General features: G+C 43.3%; 1 protein-coding gene across 1 annotated transcript in view; it reads left to right on the forward strand.

Moving 5' to 3' along the window:
* Positions 1-23532, forward strand: part of LOC111951897 (transmembrane protein 150A-like) — a 59903-nt gene that overhangs the window by 32268 nt on the left and 4103 nt on the right. Inside the window, exons 5-7 of the mRNA XM_023970217.2 lie at positions 5117-5184; positions 17012-17139; positions 23184-23361. Coding sequence (XP_023825985.1) covers positions 5117-5184; positions 17012-17139; positions 23184-23361 — 374 coding nt within the window. The remainder of the gene's footprint in view (positions 1-5116; positions 5185-17011; positions 17140-23183; positions 23362-23532) is intronic.

A 23532-nucleotide genomic window follows, 5' to 3' on the forward strand; every position in this document is an offset into this window, starting at 1 on the left:
CTCTCCAATTCGTTGATATATACACTGCTCAAAAAAGTAAAGGGAACACTTAAACAACACAATGTGTCTGCTCAAACGGTCAGAAACAGACTCCATGAGGGTGGTATGAGGGCCCGACGTCCACAGGTGGGGGTTGTGCTTACAGCCCAACACCGTGCGGACGGTTTGGCATTTTGCCAGAGAAACACCAAGATTGGCAAATTCGCCACTGGCGCCTGTGCTCTTCACAGATGAAAGCAGGTTCCACACTGAGCACATGAGCACATGTGACAGAGTCTGGAGACGCCGTGGATAACGTTCTGCTGCCTGCAACATCCTCTGACCGTTTGAGCGACACATTTGCACATTTGTGGCCTGCTGGAGGTCATTTTGCAGGGCTCTGGCAGTGCTCCTCCTTGCACAAAGGCGGAGGTAGCGGTTTCTGTCTGGGTTGTTGCCTCCTACGGCCTCCTCACGTCTCCTGATGTACTGGCCTGTCTCCTGGTAGCGCCTCCATGCTCTGGACACTACCTGACAGACACAGCAAACCTTCTTGCCACAGCTCGCATTGATGTGCCATCCTGATGAGCTGCACTACCTGAGCCACTTGTGTGGGTTGTTAGACTCCGTCTCATGCTACCACTAGAGTGAGAGCACCGCCGCGCATTCAAAAGTGACCAAACACATCAGCCAGGAAGCATAGGAACTGAGAAGTGGTCTGTGGTCACCACCTGCAGAATCACTCCTTTATTGGGGGTGTCTTGCTAATTGCCTATAATTTCCCCTTTTTGTCTATTCCATTTGCACAACAGCATGTGAAATTTATTGTCAATCAGTGTTGCTTTTCTAAGAATGGACCAGTTTGATTTCACAGAAGTTGTGTGACTTAGAGTTACATTGTGTTGTTTAAGTGTTCCCTTTTATTTTTTTGAGCAGTGTATATGTTGAAGACGGTTGGGCTTAAGCTGCATCCCTGTCACCCCCGGCCCTGTGTAAAAAAAAAAAAAGAAATGTTGCCAATTTTAACCGCACACTTGTTTGTATACGTGGATTTTATGTCGTATGTTTTTCCCCCAACGCCAGTTTCATCAATTTGTATAGCAGGCCCTTGTGCCAAATTGAGTCGAAAGCTTGCTTGTTTGGTATTCGTGTGCAGGTGAATACGTGGTCTGTCGTACGGTAATTTGGGAAAAAAGCCAATTTGGCATTTGCTCAGTACATTGTTTTCACTGAAGAAATGTACAAGTCTGCTGTTAATGATCATGCAGAGGATTTTCCCAAGGTTTCTGTTGACGCATATCCCACGGTAGTTATTGGGGTCAAATTTGTCTCCACTTTTGTGGATTGGGGTGATCAGTCSTTGGTTCCAAATATTGGGGAATATGCCAGAGCTGAGGATGAGGTTAGAGTATAGCCAATTTGAATTTGTGGTCTGTATATTTTATAATTTAATTTAGGATACCATCAACTCCACAGGCCTTTTTGAGTTGGAGTGTTGTATTTTGTCCTGTAGTTCATTCAATATCATTGGAGAATCCAGTGGGTTTTAGTAGTATTTAATAGTTGATTCTAAGATTTGTATTTGATCATGTACACTAGCATTCAAAAGTTTGGGGTCATTTTAATTGATCATAAATACAGTGTAGACATTGTTAATGTTGTAAATGACTATGGTAGCTGGAAACGGCAGATTTTTKCAATTTAAATTTTTTATGGAATATCAACATAGGCGTGCAGAGGCCCATTATCAGCAACTATCACTCCTGTGTTCCAATGGCACGTTGTTAGCTAATCCAAGTTTATAATTTGTTGTTCTGTGAAGGGAGTAGTACACAGCATTGTACGAGATCTTCCGTTTCTTGGCAATTTCTCTCATGGAATAGCCTTCATTTCTCAGAACAAGAATAGACTGACGAGTTTCAGAAGAAAGTTCTTTGTTTCTGGCCATTTTAAGTCTGTAATCAAACYCACAAATGCTGATGCTCCAGATACTCAACTAGTCTAAAGAAGCCCAGTTTTATGTTTCTTTAAAATCAGTACAAGAGTTTTCAGCTGTGCTAACATAATTGCAAAAGGGTTTTCTAATGATCAGTTAGCCTTTTAAAATGATAAACTTGGATTAGCTAACACAACGTGCCATTGGAACACAGGAGTGATGGTTGCTGATAGTGGGCCTCTGTACTCATATGTAGATATTCCATTAAAAAATCTGCCATTTATAGCTACAATAGTCATTTACAACATTAACAATGTYTACACTGTATTTCTGATCAATTTTATGTTAACGGACAAAAAATGTGCCTTTCAAAAACAAGGACATTTCTAAGTGACTCCAAACCTTTGAATGGTAGTCTGTTTTTGCTGTATTCTTCTGTTATATAGCTCTCTACCCCTCTCTTTCTCGTTTTCACGTCACCACCCCTTTCTCTTTCCTTTCCTCATTCTTTCTCCCTCTGTCTCCTCCTTTCCTCTTTGTATCACTGTCACTATCTTCCTCTGTCACTCTCTCTGTCTCTCTCGGTTCCGGTGTGTGTGTCTGCGTGTGTGATTCCTGTTTCTTAAAATAACTGACGGCTCAGATTTTGGTGTACGTGGAACACACACACACTAAAAAGCGCACACACAGGAATTCCCCAGAAAAGAGGAGTCAGTTTTCCGATGGGGGTTGAGATAATTAAGAGACGTGTGCTTTGTTTAGCCTCTCYCATCCCCAGAGCCTTCAACTTCAGAGAACCGTTAAGGAATGTAAATATATGGCTTCTATAGAAGTTGTGACCAAATATATTATATGGTATTGAAAAAGCTTACAGGATAACTGGCTCCTACCTCTAGAAGTTGCAATTACTGTTTCATGGTTCTATAATCGACCTGTGAATGAGAGAAAGGGTCGGGTGTGTGCGCTTGCTTGCTTTTTAGTGTTTGTCTCTGAGACAGYGGCGAGGTCCAGTCAGCTGAGAGGGCTTGGTCTTAACAGGAGACAGGACCAGGCAGACAGGTACAAGCTCGCAGGCAGGTATTATGACTGATTGCCTCACCCCTACAATAGCTGTTTTTCACCTTTCTAGGACGGGTCGGAGAGCAGGTGAAAGGCTAGAACAGTAGGTGGTCAAATGCTATGTTGTAGCAGAGAAGGACACTCAGACCTTTTCTCAATTGGAGCTGCTTGATTCCTCCCATCCTTTCCTCCATCCTCTCCTTGCCTCTTTTGGAAAAAGGTCAAAGGTAATTGAGGAGGCGAGGAAACAAACAAATTACTCTCCTTGTTTCATCAAATGTTTACATACAGTGCCTTTGTAAAGTATTCAGACCCCTTGACCTTTTCCACATTTTGTTACGTCACAACCTTATTCTAAAATGTATTAAATAAAACATTTTCCTCAGAAATCTACACACATTACCCCATAATGACAAAGCAAAAACATTCTTAAATGGAAGTAGTTTGGAATCACCAAGACTCTTCCTAGAGTTGGCCGCCCGGCCAAACTAAGCAATTGAGGGAGAAGGGCCTTGGTCAGGGAGGTGACCAAGAACTGATGGTCACTTTGACAGAGCTCATGAGTTCCTTTCTGGAGATGGGAGAACCTTCCAGAAGGACAACTATCTCTACAGCACTCCACCAATCAGGCATTTATGGTAGACTGGCCAGAGGGAAGCCACTCCTCAGTAAAAGGCACATGACAGCCTGCTTGGAGTTTGCCAAAAGGCACCTAAAGACTCTGACTGTGAGAAACAAGATTATCTGGTCTGATGAAACCAAGATTGAACTCTTTGGCCTGAATGCCAAGTGTCACGTCTGGATGAAACCTGGCACTATCCCTACGGTAATGCATGGTGGTGGGAGAATCAGGCTGTGGGRATGTTTTTTAGAGCCAGGGACTGGGAGACTAGTCAGGATTGAGGGAAATATGAATGGAGCAAAGTACAGAGAGATCCTTGATGAAAACCTGCTCCAGAGCGCTCAGGACCACAGACTGGGGTGAAGGTTCACCTTCCAACAAGACAACAACCTTAAGCACACAGCCAAGACAACGCAGAAGTGGCTTCAGGACAAGTCTCTGAATGTCCTTGATTGGCCCAGCCAGAGCCTGGACGTGAACCCGATTTGAATATCTTTGGAGACACCTGAAAATAGCTGTGCAGCAATGCTCCACATCCAACCTGACAGAGCTTGAGTGGATCTGCAAAGAAGAATGGGAGAAACTCCCCAAATACAGGTGTGCCAAGCTTGTAGCGTCATACCCAAGAAGACTTGAAGCACCTTGGCTGCAATTCTTTAACAAAGTACTGAGTAAAGGGTCTGAATACTTTTCAGTTACATTTTTTATAAATTTGCAAAAATGTTTAAACCTGTTTTTGCTTTGTCATTATGGGGTGTTGTGTGTAGMTTGATGAGGGGAAAGTCAAGGGGTCTGATTTTTATATTTTCATTTCACCTTTATTTAACTAGGCAAGGCTGTTAAGAACTAATTGTTATTTACAATGACGGCCTACACCAGCGAAACCCGGACGACACTGGGCCAATTGTGCGCCGCCCTATGGGACTCCCAATCACGKCCGGGTGTGATACAGCCTGGATTCGAACCAGGGTGTCTCTAGTGACGCCTCTAGCACTGAGTTGCAGTGCCTTAGACCGCTGCGCCACTCGGGAGACCTGTCCGAAGGCACTGTAGATGGAATTGCAAAATACATCAAATGTAGTGTAAMATTTTTTAACTAGATGTGGCAGTCATTTTATAGACAAAAGGATAAATAAGTAGCGTATCATTTTTAAATGTCTGCATGCTTTTCCCCTCYGAGAAAAAAATAGCTGTTTCAAAGGGGGTGTGGCTGACTTCAAAATTCTTCAACGGTAGGATACACCTGAGAATCCTCCGCCAGAGGAGGCAATCAAGGAGATGAGCGAACTCCTTTGTTCACCTGTTAACAAATTGACACTCCAACATATGTCGACCACTTATCCGTTTCCGGGTCACAGATGAGAGGAGGACGGAGGAGTTGAGGAGAGGACAGACTTTTACCCAATTGAGAAAAGGCTGACACACAGAGACACTGTCTGATTTTTTTTTGCCCGTGATCTAATTGGTCTTTTTGCCCGTGATCTAATTGGTCTGTGTTGTTGTCCTGTTTCCTTTTACAGTAAATGTGGGACTCTTCCTCCAGAAAGCTGCTTCTTCAGCCTCATCTGCAGCGCTGGATCCTTCATGGGTGAGTCTCTGTCTACACACATGAACTGATCTGGGTTGTCGGGGTTAATCAATTAACTTCTCTGGGATATGTGGGACGCTAACGTCCCACTTGGCCAAAAGCCAGAAAAAATGCAGCGCATCAAATATATTACTATAAAAATCAATCTTTCATGAAATMACACATGAAAGACACCAAATTAAAGCTACACATGTTGTGAATCCAGCCAACATGTCTGATTTCAAAAAGGATTTACGGCGAAAGCACACCAAACGATTGTTAACCTGTTATGGCTGCAGCCCGACACCGGTACACCTATGACAACATCCAGCTCAAATGCAGGGCGCGAAATTCAAAATCTATTTTTTTTTAATATTTAACTTTCACACATTAACAAGTCCAATACAGCATTTGAAAGATAAACATCTTGTCAATCCAGCCAACATGTCCGATTTTTAAAAATGTTTTACAGAGAAAACACCACATATATTTATGATAGCTCACCACCAAATAAAAAAGAGGACAGACATTTTTCACAGCACAAGTAGGATGCAAGTAGCATGCACAAGCCAACCTAACTAACCTAGAACCAACCTAAATAACCTAGAAAAAACTACCTCAGATGACAGTCCTATAACATGTTACACAATAAATCTATGTTTTGTTCAAAATAATTGCATATTTTAGCTATAAATCAGTTTTACATTACTGCTACCATCATAGCTACAGTCAGAAATCGCACGGGAGTAGCCAGAGAAAATAGACACCAACGTCAACTACCTAATTACTCATCATAAATCATTTCAGACAAATATATGGTGGATAGCTAAAGAAAGACACATATCTTGTGAATACAGACAATATTTCCGATTGTTGAAGTGTTTTTACAGCGAAAACACAATATATCGTAATATTAGCTTACTACAATAGCTAGCACACACGGTAGCGTTAGCAAGTTCGACAGATATATGAAAAAGCATCCCAAATTGGGTCCTTATCTTTGTGGATCTTCCATCAGAATGTTTCTCCAAGGGGTCCTTTGTTCAGAAACGTCTTTATTCGATCCAGAACGAACAATACCCTCTTGAATTAGGCAAGCACACTGGCAGTGCGACGCTAACCTCTCCTCTTGAAAAAATTATTGCGTCGCAATCACGTCTAAAGTCCAGAAAACATTTAATAATATAATTAAAGTTATTGAAATAACATACTTTAGGATGATATTGTGACATGTATCAAATAAAATCTAAGCAGAGATCATATTCACCTTTACAGAGTGTTTTCCAGGAGCCGAGTCCAGGTGCTACTTCGCGCCCAGAAAGAAAATAAACTGCGCAACACTCAATCAAAGAGGCTGTGTTCAAATACAGGACGAGATAATCAACTGATTTCAACTCTCACTGCGCATGACACACAGAGGAAGGCGTATGACGTGTTTTCTACAGTCTAAGTGACATGCCCTTTTATAGACAAGGGCCTCGAAGAGCGACATCGATTTTTGGAAATCTCAATTCCGGATAGGAAATGGACTGTAAAAATAGTTCTGTTCCACTTAGAGAAATAATTAAAACGGTTTTAGAAACTAGAGCCTGTTTTTCTATCCAATAGTAATAACAATATGCATATTGTAAGAGCAAAAATTGATTAAGAGGCCGTTTGAAAATTTGCACATATTTTCCAGTTTTTTAATACGCTCCCTGCAGCCATACAAAGCTTAGGTCAGTAAATAGCCACAGAAAACACAGCCATTTTCCCAGCCAAGATAGGAGTCACAAAAAGCAGAAATAGAGAAAATTAATCACTAACCTTCGATGATCTTCATCAGATGACACTCACAGGACATCATGTTACACAATACATGTATGTTTTGTTCGATAATGTGCATATTTATATCCAAAATTCTTAGTTTACATTGGCGCCATGTTCAGAAATGCCTCAAAATTCCGGAGAAATTACAGAGAGCCACATCTAATAACAGAAATACTCATCATACACTTTGATGAAAGATACATGTTTTTACATAGAATTAAAGATACACTTGTTCTTAATGCACGCTGTGTTCAGATTTCAAAAACCTTTGCGGAAAAAGCAACACCATGCAATAATCTGAGACGGCGCTCAGATATAAACAACATTTCTCCTCCATGTTGGAGTCAACAGAAATACGAAATTACATCATAAATATTCCTTATCTTTGATCTTCATCAGAATGCACTCCCAGGAATCTTACTTCCACAATAAATTGTTGTTTTGTTGATAATGTCCATTATTTATGTCCAAGTAGCTACTTTTACTAGCACGTTTAGTACACATGTCCAAATGCTCGCCGCAGATCCAGGCGAACGTCGGACAAAAACTTCAAAAAGTTATATTACAGGTCGAATAAACTGGTCAAACTAAGTAGAGAATCAATCCTCAGGATGTTATCATAAATATTCAGTAACGTTCCAACCGGAGAATTCCTTTGTGTCTACAGAAGTAATGGAACGCAAGACGATATCATTTGGAATGCGCGTGACCAGGAACTGGCATTCTGCCAGACCACTGACTGAAACACCTCCCATCCGKCCCCACATCACAGKAGAGGCTTCATTYAACKTTCTACAGACTGTTGACATCTAGTGGAAGGCGTAGGAAGTGCAAACAGATCCATATCTTACTGGGATTTGAATAGGCGATGAGTTGAAAATCGACCARCCTCAAAATCCAAACAGGAAATGAGAATTCTTTCTCAGGTTTTTGCCTGCCATATGAGTTCTGTTATACACAGACATCATTCAAACAGTTTTAGGAACTGCAGAGTGTTTTATATCCAATAGTAATAATAATATGCATATATTAGCATCTGGGACAGAGTAGGAGGCAGTTCACTCTGGGCACGCTATTCATCCAAAGTGAAAATGCTGCCCCCTATCCTAGAGAAGTTAACTCGAGTTAGCTTTTTGTAATATACATTTTTTTTGTTGCTAAAAAGCATTCAAAATACACTGAAAACATCAAATACCTATTTACTATATACAATTTATACACCTAAAAACAATGCAATGTCACAAGTTGACTTTGAGGTAAAAAAAAAAGTGTGCTTTGTCAATGTACCTGATTTTGCTGACTGTTACTTTGGACAAAATCAAGATGTCAATATTCTTGTAATGCTATTTGTATAATCTTAAATTACAGGTCAATTTGAGCAAATTCTGAATTTGCGATTGATCATGATTAGTCACAGCAAATCCTGTGATRAACTTGATAAAATGTTGGAATTGTTTAACAGCCCTAGAACTCATACATCATGTGCACGTGTCGTGCCCTGTGTGTCGGCAGTTTRAGTTTAACAGCTCCAGTCAATGATTCCCAGCTGTGGCTGAGCCCACTCCATTGACACACAGCCCTGGGTATGCATGTGTCTGTGTGCCCGTGTGTTATCCACTGTGGGCCAGGGCGGCCGGACATAATGCCAAGCATCAGAGAGCCAGCTCTGCTTTGTGTCTGTGTACGACTGTGTGTTCATAGTTGTGTGTTTCCGTGTCCCTACCTTACTCTCAGGGGAGAGGAAGCTTGATGATGACCACTGCTATTTAAGGTCTGCTGGCTGGCTGTAGCAGCTTTTAAAGCCAGACTCGGGAAGTCCCAAATCAAATTAGACTATTTTTCTGGTTTAAAATACAGTACCAGTCAAAAGTTTGGACACACCTACTCATACCAGAGTTTTTATTTTTTGTACTATTTTCTATATTGTAGAATAATAGTGAAGACCTAAACTATGAAATAACACATGGAATCATGTAGTTACCACTTTTTAAAAAACATCTAAATATTAAAATGCGTTTGAGCCAATCAGCAGTGTTGTGACAAGGTAGGGTTAGCATACAGAAGAGAGCCCTATTTGGTAAAAGACCAAGTCCATATTATGGCAAGAACAGCTCAGATAAGCAAAGAGAAACGACAGTCCATCACTACTTTAAGATATGAAGGTCAGTCAATCCAGAAAATTTCAATAACATTGAAAGTTTCTTCAAGTGCAGTCGCAAAAACCATCAAGCGCTATGATGAAACTGGCTCTCATGAGGACTGCCACAGCAAAGGAAGACCCAGAGTTACCTCTGCTGCAGAGGACAAGTTCATTAGAGTTACCCCCCTCAGAAGTGGTCAGGGTTCCATTTTAGCTCCTATGGTGTTCTCAAYTTGTATGAGTGATTTGGGAAATGGGATGCAACCAGCAAAGTTGCATCTATATGCAGACGATACAGTCATATTCATGTGCTTCTCTGGTTCAGGCTGTTGAAGAGCTCCAGACTGCTTTTTAGTTACTGCAGGCCTGCCTTTATGTTCTCAAACTGGTCTTGAATCTACAAAAAACACATTTCATGAACTTTACCAGAGCTCGCACTCAGCCAGAGAAGGTTAGCATTGTCACATCTGGTGGCTTATCCATTGAAAATGTGTCATCCTACAAATACCTTTGTATATGGTTGGATGACAAGTTGTCCTTTTAAAGTTCATATGGATACTCTTGTGTGAGAGCTTAAATTTAAATTGGGTTTTTATTTTTGTAATAAGGCTTGCTTCCCAGTTATGGCTAGAAAGAACCTTGTTCAGGCCACTTTTCTCTCTGTAATTGATTATGGTGACTTGTTGTATATGCATGCAGCCTCTGTCTTAGAGGCTGGACTCTGTTTATCATGCATCCTTGCGCTTTTATTACAAATGCCAAGTCACTCACCCACCATTGCACCTTGTACCAAATGGTAGGTTAGACCTCACTTTATATGCGCAGAAAGCTACATTTTTATGTGTTTATCTACAAAGCCTTTTTTGGTAAACTCCCTCTTTACCTCTGTAGTCTGGTCTCTTTCACCACCAGCAGTTATCATACCCGGTCTGCTAGGTAGTTGCTACTTAAAGCCCCCAGAACATTCACAGTTTTTGACTGCGTTCTCATCTTGTGCACCAGAGGCATGGAGTAGTCTACAATCCATGCTTCATCTAGATATGTTAGTGCCACTGAATTAATTTCAAATATTGATGGGAGACTGTTACTGAGGAGTGTAAATGCTTTGTTTTAGGCTGGATCATGTTGTATTGTTGTATGTTTTATTTCTGGAATGTATTGATTGTTGCTGCCTTGGACAGGTCTCCCTTGAAAGAGACTGGGTCTCAATGGGCTTTTCCTGGTTAAATAAAGCTTAAATTAAAAAAAGTTAACTGCAACTCAGATTGCAGCCCAAATAAATGCTTCAGAGTTCAAGTAACAGACACATTTCAACATCAACTGTTCAGAGGAGACTGCGTGAATCAGGCCTTCATGGTCGATTTGCTGCAAAGAAACCATTACTAAAGGACACCGATAAGAAGAAGAGACTTGCTTGGGCAAAGAAACATGATCAATGGAGTTTAGACCGGTGGAAATCTGTCCTTTTGGTCTGAGTCCAAATTTGAGATTTTTTGGTTCCAACTGCTGAGTCTGTGAGACGCAAAGTAGGTGAACGGATGATCTCCGCATGTGTGGTTCCCACCGTGAAGTATGGAGGAGGAGGTGTGATGGTATTTAGAATTCAAGGCACACCTAACCAGCATGGCTACCACAGCATTCTGCAGCGATACGCCATCCCATCTGGTTTGCGCTTAGTCCCACTATCATTTGTTTTTCAACAGGACAATGACCCAAAACACACCTCCAGGCAGTGTAGGGGCTATTTGACCAAGAAGGAGAGTGATGGAGTTCTGCATCAGATGACCTGGCCTCCACAATCACCTGACCTCAACCAAATTGAGATGATTTGGGATGAGTTGGACCGCAGAGTGAAGAAAAAGCAGCCAACAAGTACTCAGCATATGTGGGAACTCCTTCAAGACTGTTGGAAAAGCATACCTCATGAAGCTGGTTGAGAGAATGCCAAGAGTGTGCAAAGCTGTCATCAAGGCAAAGGGTGGCTACTTTGAAGAATCTCAAATATAAAATATATTTTGATTTGGTTACTACATGATTCCATATGTGTTATTTCATATTTTTTATGTCTTCACTATTATCCTACAGTGATTAAAAATGAAGGTTTTATGTAGTTAAAAAAAAAAAATTATAAGTAGAGCAGCTTTGTTTACAAATTGCAGGTGACATTTCTCCAGGTAATTATAATGCATAGAATGTGATATGATCAATAGGTCTATCTGTTCCTCTGATCCATCCACTACTACAGCAAACTCGGCAAAAAAAGAAACGTTCTCTCACTGTCAACTGCGTTAATTTTCAGCAAACTTAACGTGTAAATATTTGTATGAACATAAGATTCAACAACTGAGACATAAACTGAACAAGTTCCACAGACATGTGACTAACAGAAATGGAATAATGTGTCCCTGAACAAAGGGGGGGGTTCAAAATCAAAAGTAACAGTCAGTATCTGTTGTGGCCACCAGCTGCTTTAAGTACTGCAGTGCATCTCCTCCTTATGGACTGCACCAGATTTGCCAGTTCTTGCTGTGAGATGTTACCCCACTCTTCCACCAAGGCACCTGCAAGTCCCCGGACATTTCTGGGGGAATGGCCCTAGCCCTCACCCTCTGATCTAACAGGTCCCAGATGTGCTCAATGGGATTGAGATCCGGGCTCTTTGCTGGCCATGGCAGAACACTGACATTCCTGTCTTGCAGGAAATCACGCACAGAACGAGTAGTATGGCTGGTGGCTTTGTCATGTCATGATGAGCCTGCAGGAAGGGTACCACATGAGGGAGGAGGATGTCTTCCCTGTAACGCACAGCGTTGAGATTGCCTGCAATGACAACAAGCTAAGTCCGATGATGCTGTGACACACCGCCCCAGACCTTGATGGACCCTCCACCTCCAAATCGATCCCGCTTTAGAGTACAGGCCTCGGTGTAACGCTCATTCCTTTGACGATACACGCAAATCCGACCATCACCCCTGGTGAGACAAAACTGCGACTCGTCAGTGAAGAGCACTTTTTGCCTTTACAACAGGCCTACAAGCCCTCAGTCCAGCCTCTCCAGCCTATTGTGGACAGTCTGAGCATTGATGGAGGGATTGTGCGTTCCTGGTGTAACTCGGACAGTTGTTGTTGCCATCCTGTACCTGTTCCGCAGGTGTGAGGTTCGGATGTACCGATCCTGTGCAGGTTTTGTAACACGTGGTCTGCCACTGTGAGGATGATCAGCTGTCCGTCCTGTCTCCCTGTAGCGCTGTCTTAAGCGTCACAGTACGGACATTGCAATTTATTGCCCTGGCCACACCTGCAGTCCTCATGCCTCCTTGCAGCATGCCTAAGGCACGTTCACGCAGATGAGCAGGGACCCTGGGCATCTTTCTTTTGGTGTTTTTCCAGAGTCAGTAGAAAGGCCTCTTTAGTGTCTTAAGTTTTCATAACTGTGACCTTAATTGCCTTCTGTTGGTGTCTTAACTAAAGTTCCACAGGTGTATGTTCATGAATTGTTTAATGTTCAGTAAACAAGCATGGTAAACAGTGTTTAAACCCTTAACTTCACAGATTTTAATTAGTAAAAATCCAAATTACACTGATGTATGAAAGACAGTGTCCTGAAAAAGGGATGTTTCTTTTTGTGTTGAGTTTATCTAGTGGTATCCCCCTCATTATAAACCAGACTCATTATAAATGAGAGTTGTGTGATACAGAATAAAAGCGTAATTTAGTGCATGTCGGAACGGTTAATAATAAAGCATATAATATATTGGCTGGCAAACAAATCGATCCACACACATTGCTTGCAAATGTGCATAGCCTACTGGTGGTCTATGCTAAATAAACATTCACGCACTTACTTGCAAACCTTGCTGGACTTGCTAGCTAGCTAATTGTTTTCCTCTTGGATGTTGAGTTTACTATTGGAAACTTTTGATGGCAAATTTGTGTTATAATTCAACCCTATAGATGCTGAGGGTCGACTTTTCCAGGCAAGTGTTTGCACTGCAAGAAATCAACCGGATAACGGCTTTACCGTTGCACCGCAGTAGGAGGCCTATATTGTTGAACTTGACTGTAAAATAGAAGTCCTTTTTATTGCTCTAACGTTCATAGCTTACTCCACTTGTACATTTGAATTGTTATGATGCAGTAGAGTAGCCTACATGCTTGTTGTATGGTACAAGAAAACGAGAACACCGGCTGTCTGATACTGACTGGAAGGGTGGCTGGCCCAGCTGTCTGATACTGACTGACTGACTGGAAGGGTGGCTGGCCCAGCTGTCTGATACTGACTGACTGACGAAGGGTGGCTGGCCCAGCTGTCTGATACTGACTGACTGACTGGAAGGGTGGCTGGCCCAGCTGTCTGATACTGACTGACTGACTGGAAGGGTGGCTGGCCCAGCTGTCTGATACTGACTGACTGACTGGAAGGGTGGCTGGCCCAGCTGTCTGATACTGACTGACTGACTGGAAGGGTGGCTGGCCCAGCTGTCTGATACTGACTGACTGACTGGAAGGGTGGCTGGCCAGCTGTCTGATACTGACTGACTGACTGGAAGGGTGGCTGGCCCAGCTGTCTGATACTGACTGACTGACTGGAAGGGTGGCTGGCCAGCTGTCTGCTGATGACTGACTGGACTGCTGGAAGGTGGCTGGCCCAGCTGTCTGATACTGACTGACTGACTGGAAGGGTGGCTGGCCCAGCTGTCTGATACTGACTGACTGACTGGAAGGGTGGCTGGCCCAGCGGCCACTTGAACTCTCAGAGCACGTTATGACGTCTGGCCTGGGTTTGATTACATTGTCTTGCCTGAGTTTGTTTTGTCTCCCCGACAGTTTGGTATTTCACCATCACAAATAACGTAAATGTGACTTACTAAGTTTAAAGTGGTAGTTCACCCAAAAGGGTTTAGTTTCTGTGGCACTGTTTCCACATGCTAATGTTTTAGCATTTGTTGCACAAATCCAATTCAATTCATGGGACCCATATTGGCATTTTTCACAAATGTTCAACGATTAGTGACTCTGTGGAGCTTCACAATCAATTTGAGATACTTTTGGATGATTTGAACAAATGCTATTATTGGTCATGTGGAATCAGTGCCAGGGAAACTAAACCAAAGCATGAGTTGCTGTCATACCCTGTCCATGGTCTGCTTACAGGGTAAGGAAGCCAATATGTCATTTTGTAATTTGGGTGAACTATCCCTTGAACATTACATATTTTAGTGGACTACTTTTGACCAGGGCCCTATGTAGGAAATAGGGTGCCATTTGGGACGTAGCCCAGGACATTTGTCCCTCCCGGAGCCTCGATAAGCACTTTCCCTCACTTAACTTAGCTCTGACTTGACCCCACAGAGAACCGAGATTGCTTAACTTAGTTCTGACGTGAGAACACAGATAGCCAATCACTCCATATTGGGTAGAAAACGGGGAGAGGGAGCTATAGAGGGTCGTAATGAATAGGAGAAATATTGCTTTAGTTTAGATCAAAACTTCAGGGAACTGATTCTTCAGGGTGTGTAGCAGCTGAGTTTAGAGAATGTGTCATTCCATTTGATTTCATTTGTACTTTTTGACTGCAACCCTTTTGATTTGAACAAAACTTTCCATACGTATTTGCCCATGGAAGAAGTGGTCAGAAAGTGACTTTTTGGATCTGAATGGCAAAACATTCAGAAGATAGAAGTGCCCAAAGTTGACCCATTTTTGCATACCCCACCACACAATGAGACATCCATGTCTTCATCACTGGAAAATATAAACTGTGGTGTTTAATTTAAAAGCTTACAAAAGGGTTTTCAAACTATTTGATAATTTAATGGAATTATGCAATCTTTCATCATCTGAGGTGTTTGTTGTGCCCGCCATCGGTTGAGGCGCAGCATACTCTCGAATACAGGGTGGGTCTGGCTCAAAGCCATGGCTCAGGTTCCCCCTCTCCTTCCTGAGTTCAGAGAGAAGCAGAGCAACTCGTCGAGTAGTGGGGACAGCGGGTTAGGGAGAGGAACAGAAACAGGCACATGATGATATGTGGTTGGGGCACGTTTACTTTAATTTGGTATTAGCTTTTGTAAATGTCCATAGCCATGTTCTTCAATGCAATGCCAGGGTCATTCATTATAGCACTCATTTCAAACATAACAAAGTTTTGCAATGCAAAATGAAAACAAGCTTTTATTTTCTTACAGGTAGTCCCTCCCTGTTTCAGTCCAGTTTTCTTCTAGCTAGTGAACCTTGTTCAGAGGTGCTACAGTATGTCCTTCCATGGTAACATGGCAGTCACTGCAGGGGCTTACTCATCAATTGCTTTAGTTAGTACACATTCTGAGTCTACCTTTTGAATCTATTATGGGATGACCGGTATTCTCAGAGAAGGATACTGTTGCTATCGTCAACGACACTGAATGTACTGCCAGATGTTTTCAGGGGGAAATGTATATTTGATTATCAAACTTCAACATGTTTAAGCATTAAAAGCCTACGGTAGGGTCAAGCACTGAAGGCTTCAATATGAAAACTGTTGTTTTTATATAAATACACAGCTGGACCTTATTGACGAAGACTGCTAGCTAGGCAACCAGCCAGTGCACAGACCAGAAAGACACTGTAATTGAATGCAGTAAATGCCAATTAACTTTCTTTCTCCTCAGTGTTTTCTGTTGAATAGGAACCAGAACAGAGAGAGAAATAAGGCACCATTTCCTTTTCCTACTAGCCTGGAGACAAGGCTGTTTGTTTTTCCATGCTTGTAACTTACCTCACTTCTCTGAAATGACTTTGGTGCACTGAACACACACATGCGCGTAGGCATCACACACACACACACACACAATGAAACCCCATTTTATTTTCTTCTTACCAATGTCTGTGTCTTCAGCTTAATGCCCTGCGACAGGGAAACTCTAGCTAGCTGCTTTTGTTGGTCTGTTCTTTCATAACATCACTCTGCCCCTAGGTGTATGTTTACTGCCAGAATTCCTTCTGTCCCATAATGTATGTTTAAGTTATTGTCAGAACTGTGGTGCTTTTGTCTTCTCTCGGTATTTGTCCAGTCTGTGGTGCTTTTGTCTTCCCTTGGTCTTTGTCCAGACTGTGTGTGTGTGTCCTGTAGTGACACCAGGCAGGGTTGGCACAGCAACACCCATACCAACACCTGTCTGGGCTTAGCAACAATGGTATTTCGACCCACCATTGAGGAAACCCTAACCTACCTTAAGGAGCCTGTGGTGGAGGCCCTACTTCAACAGTACTAGTCCCTCCCGCCTTGGAACGGGCCCCTGTTCATTAGGGATTTAACAGATAAAAAAGACTGAAACAGGGAGGCATTATGTGGGCTTGTGCAATTAGAAAAAAACATTGTTTTCTGTTGCAAAATATATATATTTTTTTAAATTTTGTTGCGTGCCCTCATGAACATGACCCGGGCATCTCAGCTTGAGGTCACGACACAAGGGGCTCCTAGTTCTCTACCCACCTCCCTCTCTCCATCCCACGCTCCCTTTCCTCCTTCCCACTCTCTTGTCGTCTCTCCCTCTCACTCTCTCCCCTTCCTCCCACTCTCACTCCACTCTTCCTTCCCTCACAGCTGTCTTCAATTAGACAGGTACAATGAAGCCCACACAGAGACCAGTGTAGCATGTCGGCATTAGGGACAGTACAACCAGTCCAAACCCATTAGCAATGACCCCTCGGTCTGTACCCCTTTCCTTTTCTCTCTCTCTTTCACTAGTGTAACTCACCTGGTCTCTCCCTCCCTCTCTCTCCTATTTCACTAGTGTAACTCCTCTGGTCTCTCCTTCACCCTTTCTTCCCTATTCTTCCCCCTCCCTTCCCTAGTATTGTCACCTCGTGAATTTCCTGGAAACCATTGAAAAAACTCTCTCTCTCGCTCTCTCTCTACAGTGATGGTGATAGTATTCCTACGTTATGCCCATGTGATAGAGAAGTATCAGAACTGTGTGTTGAACACAGCGGGCCTAACCACCGGCTGGATCTGTGCTGCAGGACTCATCATGATTGGCAACTTCCAGGTACGTGCGTTCAGCAACACAACAACTGTTTCACACTCTTCATCTGTCCCTACCTCTCCTCTCCTCTGCTGCCCCAACCCTTTTCTATTCTCTCCACCTCTCCTCCCTCTCCACCTCTCCTCTCCTTCCTCTGCTGGTGCCTCTGCATTCCAGACTTGCTTCATGTTGTAGTTATGGACCACTCACATATGGGAACACACAGACACTGATACACACACACTATTAGGGTAGTTAGTGAGGCGTCCCACCTTAATTCCTGCCCTGTGGTTGTTTAGTTGTTCAGGACATAGTTGGCACAGTGCGAGCGACTTGGCATCAATTTGGGGTACTATACGAGGGTTGCCGTAGAGACTAGTGGAGGAAGGGGGGTGGGTTCCTTAACATTCAGTACAGTAGGCCCCTTTGCCTGTAATCAGTTATGTCTGAATGACTTCCTCCCTCTTTCCCTCTCTACGTTTATCCTAATATCTCTCTGTCTATCCCTACTCTCTACTAGGCTTGTAAAATTCAGCAAACATTCATAAAATTCCCAGGTATTTCAGAGAACGGTGATTCGTAGACCGAGGATTTACCTACTCGCTTTTTCCCTCCTGACTTCAGGAATCCTCCACCAGGATTAAAAACAATATAATAAAGTTTCAAATCTACTGCTTACTCTCTGGGCGTTCAGGGCTCTGGGCGGTGTGTTTGTGGAAGGAAGTGGTGTGTGTGTGTGTGTGTGTACAGGATGTTTCTACCCTGAATGCCAGACATGGACTCTTCATAACAAAACTGGAGAGGAGACGTGTAAAGCTGACACCTTCACTACTCCCTTGATTCTCCTTAAGGCGTCTGCATACTAGATTCGGTTTGCTCCTTGCAGAACTCTACTAGGCGACGTGAACGTCTGTTACTCGCATACTCCCTTAAAAGACCTTCGCTTGAAAAACGAGAAAAAAGCGGCAATAGTACTGTTTGTCCCACTTGAGACACCGTAGCCAGTATATACGTCCTCAAAATAGTCCGAATTAATCTAAGGTAACTCAAGAAATCTGTAATTCATTTAATGTTTTTTGCAGAGGTCTTCCCTCTACCAACTCTGGTGACTCATTAAAAATAGAGGACGTTGTTACTTCCATGGGTATTTACTGTACGTCTCTGAGCTTTCTGTCCTTCCTTGAAATGAACACCCACTAAATACACTAAGAGGGATATTACAGATGGTGCTGAATTTTTTTTGATAATTAATAATAACCTTATTTGTATAGTGCTTTTCAATACAAGTAACAGTGTTTCACACAATAAAATAATTAAATAAAAGCACTTACAAAGGAACGACAGGAGGAATACATTTTTTATTTAACCTTTATTTAACTAGGCAAGTCAGTTAACAACAAATTCTTATTTACAATGGCGGCCTACCCCGGCCAAACCCAGACGATGCTGGGCCAATTGTGCGCCGCCCTATGGGACTTCCAATCACGGCCGGATGTGATACAGCCTGGATTCGAACCAGGAACTGTAGTGACGCCTCTTGCACTGAGATGCAGTGCCTTAGACCTCTGTGCCACTCGGGGCCCGGGAGGAAGGAGAATTAATGAGAAGCATCCCAGATGTCAAACAAACTGAAGCATTCATCTTATCAAAGAAAAACCTTCAAATCCCTAACTAACAATTAGTCATCATGCCATGTCTTGATATGACTCAGGGTGTTAATGTGAGAGCTTCCTGACAGGGGAGGTTGTTAGACATGGTTGTGTGAAGATGAATGTGAAACTCCATGTTTAGTGACTAATATCTCAGGAAAGCACTGAGGATTTTAAGCCTGACAACTTAGAGCCCCAGGGCAGGATAACCCATGCTCAAGGAAAGATTTTTCACCTAGTCTGCTTGGGATTTGAACCAATTACCTTACGTTACTGGCCCAACGCTCTTAAGTGAGGCTACCTTCTGGACAACATATTTTCTTTTCTCAGGGAATGGATTCTTCTGATGGTGTTTTAGTTGAATGGTTTTCTTAGCAGCTGCAGAAACCAGAATGCATTTTTAGTCATCATTGAACAGACAAAATAACTGATGATGCCATGCATAAAGAATCTTGTCAGAAGTGTTTATTGATCAAATGTTGCAAGAAGAGGGGCAAGGTGCATGAACCAGTAAGATGGATGTTAAACTGTTCAGTATTAGGGCCCCTAACATCACCCTTATACTCTGCTGAAGTTTTGGTAGGGCCTCTCACTCAGCCTCGCACCTCTAACCCCACCAGAGGAGGCTGGTGTGAGGAGCTATAGGAGTACAGGCTCATTGTAGTAGTTGGTCAGGTATGAAACACATCTAACATATGGAAACCACATGTTTGACTCCGTTCCATTTCTTCCATTCCAGTCATTACGTTAGGCCGTCCTCCTATAGCTTCTCCCACCAGCCTCATCTGAACCACACCTCTTAGAGGCCAGTATAACAGTTTAACACAGTCCCTTGGTTACAGAGTAAGCCTGTCCGGTGGCTCATACACCGTGCCAATTGTGGGTAAGTGTGGGCTATGACAGAGATGAGTTAAAGGCGTCAGCATGCTTCAGTTCGGCTGGCGCCTGCGGCTAGGCAAACCAAACGAGTGTGCTCGCATACTCCCTTAGAAGATCTTTGCTTGAAAAACAAGAAAATAGCGTCAATAGTACTGTTTGTCCATTTTGAGACGCCGTAGCCAGTTTGCACTAACTCAAAATAGTCCGAATTAATCTAAGATTTCTTGAGTTGTCATTCATTTTTACGTTTTTTGTAGAGGAGATCTTAGTCGCGCAATTTTAAATCTAAGATGTTTGGTGCAGTTTTTCTAAATAAAACAATGTGCATGAAAACGAGTTGTGTTGTCATTCAACAAGAGACACTTCATTGAAGAATCCCTACTGTTGACCAATCACCAAAGAAAGGGCATAGACTTCGGAGACTGAAGTTCGGCTTGCTTCAGGAAGAGTTTTTGTGTGCGCAAACTGCCGAAAAAACCTTTGCAGAAGACCGAAACGATAATATAACTGCTTCAGATGGGAAGCATGCGGACACCTTTAGCCTCTGTGTGTGTGTGTGTCAAAGCGAAAGTAAGAGCAAAGATTTTTATCACTAAAGCAAGAAACACCACAGCCTGTCGGTTCCTATGGGAACAGATGTCATAGTGGGCAGAGCCAAGCAAGGAGGTGGGCAGAGCCAAGCAAGGAGGTGGGCAGAGCCAAGCAAGGAGGTGGGCAGAGCCAAGCAAGGAGGGTGGGCAGAGCCAAGCAAGGAGGTGGGCAGAGCCAAGCAAGGAGGTGGGCAGAGCCAAGCAAGGAGGTGGGCAGAGCCAAGCAAGGAGGTGGGCAGAGCCAAGCATGGAGGTGGGCAGAGCCAAGCATGAGCTAGCAAGATCCTATTGGCCTGTTCTAACGTACATCTGTATATTTCCGTTAGGGAACGCCTATTCTGTGACATGGCCGTGTGCAATAAATCAATTTGACTTTGCACTCCTTCTAAACAACGCAATTAAAAAATATATATAACATTTGTCTACTCTGTACATAACAGATTATAGTTTTGGGAACAGAAAACGCTATTGAGATCAAATGTTTCATCGATAAGAAGATTTGCAGAATGTCGACCAAAATCCATCTAGTTCCATCTTCTCCCACTGCCTGCCAGTGGGCTTCCTCTCACTACCATATTTGGTAGTGAGTGACAACGCCAAGCGCATGCTTCATATTTATACATCCAGTGAAATATCTGTCTCATTGTTCGATCTGTGGTAAGAGCAGGGAGTAGCATCAGTGACTCACTTCCCTCCCTTTCTCCCTCTAACCCTCCTATCCTCTGGGGTCTGTCTGCCAGCAGAGCGTTGTGAAAAACTGAGGGGAAATTTTACGGGGGGGTGGGTTTAAGTGAGTCATCACGGCACGCATGTGTGTTTGTTACAGCCAGGAGCAGACTGTGTGCACACGTGTCACAGACCCCATCTGTACCCAATCAGAGCCAGTCTCTAGAACTTTCTGTACTCAATCACCAATCAGAGCCAGTCTCTGGAACTTTCTGTACTCAATCACCAATCAGAGCCAGTCTCTGGAACTTTCTGTACTCTGGAACTTAGCCAGTCCCCACCGCAGTAGTGTTGGATGACATTTAATTCTATTAAACTTAATTAATTCAAAAAATTTGCTGCACAAAGCAATGCAAATATATATATATATATATTATACATGTATAGCTACATAAATACATAGACATAGCATATTTAACACTCACATTAGTAGACCAATTTGAAGCAGTGAAAATACAATAGGCAGTGTTTGCAGATGGAACAGTAGCACAAACAGTACTAAGATGAAAGCCTCACAGAGAGCATCAGAAGCAACACAATCACTAAAAGTACTAGGCTATAATAACACTTTTAGGACATCATGTTGTGTTATGCAGGGCAGGACTCTTTGACTCGGATCCTTTTAGACAGGAGAGGACCTGAAATAGATGGCCCCAGAGACACACACACACACACACCAGGGGTGGATGTGAATAGTACACTTCTTTGGGTGTTCTCTCTGTGGGCGCTGGCCGGGAGAGAGACCACAGGAAAGGAGGGGATGAGGCAGGCGGGCGGAGGGAGGTGGGAAAGGCATGACTGGTAGTCAGTCTGCTTCTCTCTCCTAGAGACAACTGAAGGTTCTCTGGGCCACAGACATCTCTCTTTACACCTATTTCACCATTCCAGTTCTCCCTGTTCTGAATGATCCTTCCTACCTGATCCTTTCTAAGCCTATTATTTGCTCTCTCACTATTAAAACCCCCTCTTTTTTTATACGTTCTGCATCATCCTGGCACTTAACCCTAATTGCTCCTGTAAGTCACTCTGGATAAGAGCGTCTGCTAAATGACTATAATGTCATTGTGTTACACAGCCTCTTCACCCTGCCTCCAACAGGTAGATTGATGACGTCCTAGCATTTACTGCCTGCCAAAGTCAACTGCAGACTTTGGCTGGGCGGGCAGCATTAGAACAATGGCTAGCTGAAGGGGTTTACATTGGAAAGACTTGCAGAAAGGCTGTACTTTCCTTTCCTCAACTCGTGTCTGTGTGCGCTGTAGTGTGTGACAGCTAAATAGGAAAGTGTTGGACCAGAAGCAATAGGATTTACCTAACGGACACTGCTAACGAGGAGAGGGATGAGAGGAGGGAGAGGTGTTACTGCACTGCAAGCTGTCTTTATCTGTATGTCAACAGTAATTATATACTGTAGCTGTCATCTCTGGCTGTTTTGTCTTTGATTTTATAGGAAGAGCCATAGAGAGAAATGTAATTAATTTGGTCTTTAAGGAAGAGCCTAGAAAACCTACTGTCATTTCATACTGAGTTAGTGAGGGCAACGGAAAGCTGTTACTGTAACCGAAGCCTTTGGTCTGATAAATTAGACCTTTGTCTTAGTTAATAATAGCTAGCCTAACTTGTCATTTTCATATGGATTGTAGTAGTTCTGGGGGAACTACCAATTGCTAAAGGTGACTTGACACAAACAAACATTTATTCTGTCGGTCCCCTTGGTCTGGTCAGTACCCTGCATTGTTTAAAGCTGCTTTGAGTGTGTGTTCTGTTATCAGGTTCCATCGGTCTGTCTGGTGCCACTGAGGCCTCGCTCGCTCGCTCCCCCCCTCTCTCGCTCGCTCCCCCCCTCTCTCGCCCCCACCCTCTCTCGCTCCCACTCCCTCTATCCCTGTCTCTACAGTATCTTTTTCTGTCTAAAGAAAGAATAAAAGTAACAGGTGACTCCATTGACAACACAGCAGGGTCACTGAGTTACCTGACTCAGTAGTTTCAATGACTGACTGCTGCTGCCCTCTTCAGGCCAAATTGAGCCACAGCAGCACTAGAGGCTGGAACAGAGGGGGCTTTTGTCTAGCATCATATGCCATCATGTGTTTCAATGTGACGTCTTCAGTGTATTTAGTATGTGCCTTGTTCAATGCCCATTGAGACAATGAAAATCAAGCCTATGCTAATAAATGCATCTCTCTCATTCTACCTTCCCTCTCGCTCGCTCCCTCCCTCCCAGGTGGACAATGCTAAGATCCTCCACTATGTGGGTGCAGGGGTAGCGTTCCCCACCAGTATGCTGTTTGTGTGTCTTCAGTCGGCTCTAACCTACAGGCTGGCCAAGACTCAGGGAGAATACAGCCTGGCTCACCTACGACTGGGCATGACACTACTGGCCTTCATCACCCTGGTGCTTAGTATCCTTTACTGCAAAAGACTCAATAAGATCTGTGTTATCTTCACAACCAAGGCCCTGCCCTGTCCGGGGGGGGGGGGGGGGGTACAGGTACATCAAGTTGTCTCACGCTACAGAAACAGGAGATGAGGCGTTAAGTCAAGGCTCATACTACTTATCACAACCAGAGGGA

The sequence above is a fragment of the Salvelinus sp. IW2-2015 genome, linkage group LG25 (genome assembly GCF_002910315.2).
Source record: "Salvelinus sp. IW2-2015 linkage group LG25, ASM291031v2, whole genome shotgun sequence".
Lineage (NCBI taxonomy): Eukaryota > Metazoa > Chordata > Actinopteri > Salmoniformes > Salmonidae > Salvelinus > Salvelinus sp. IW2-2015.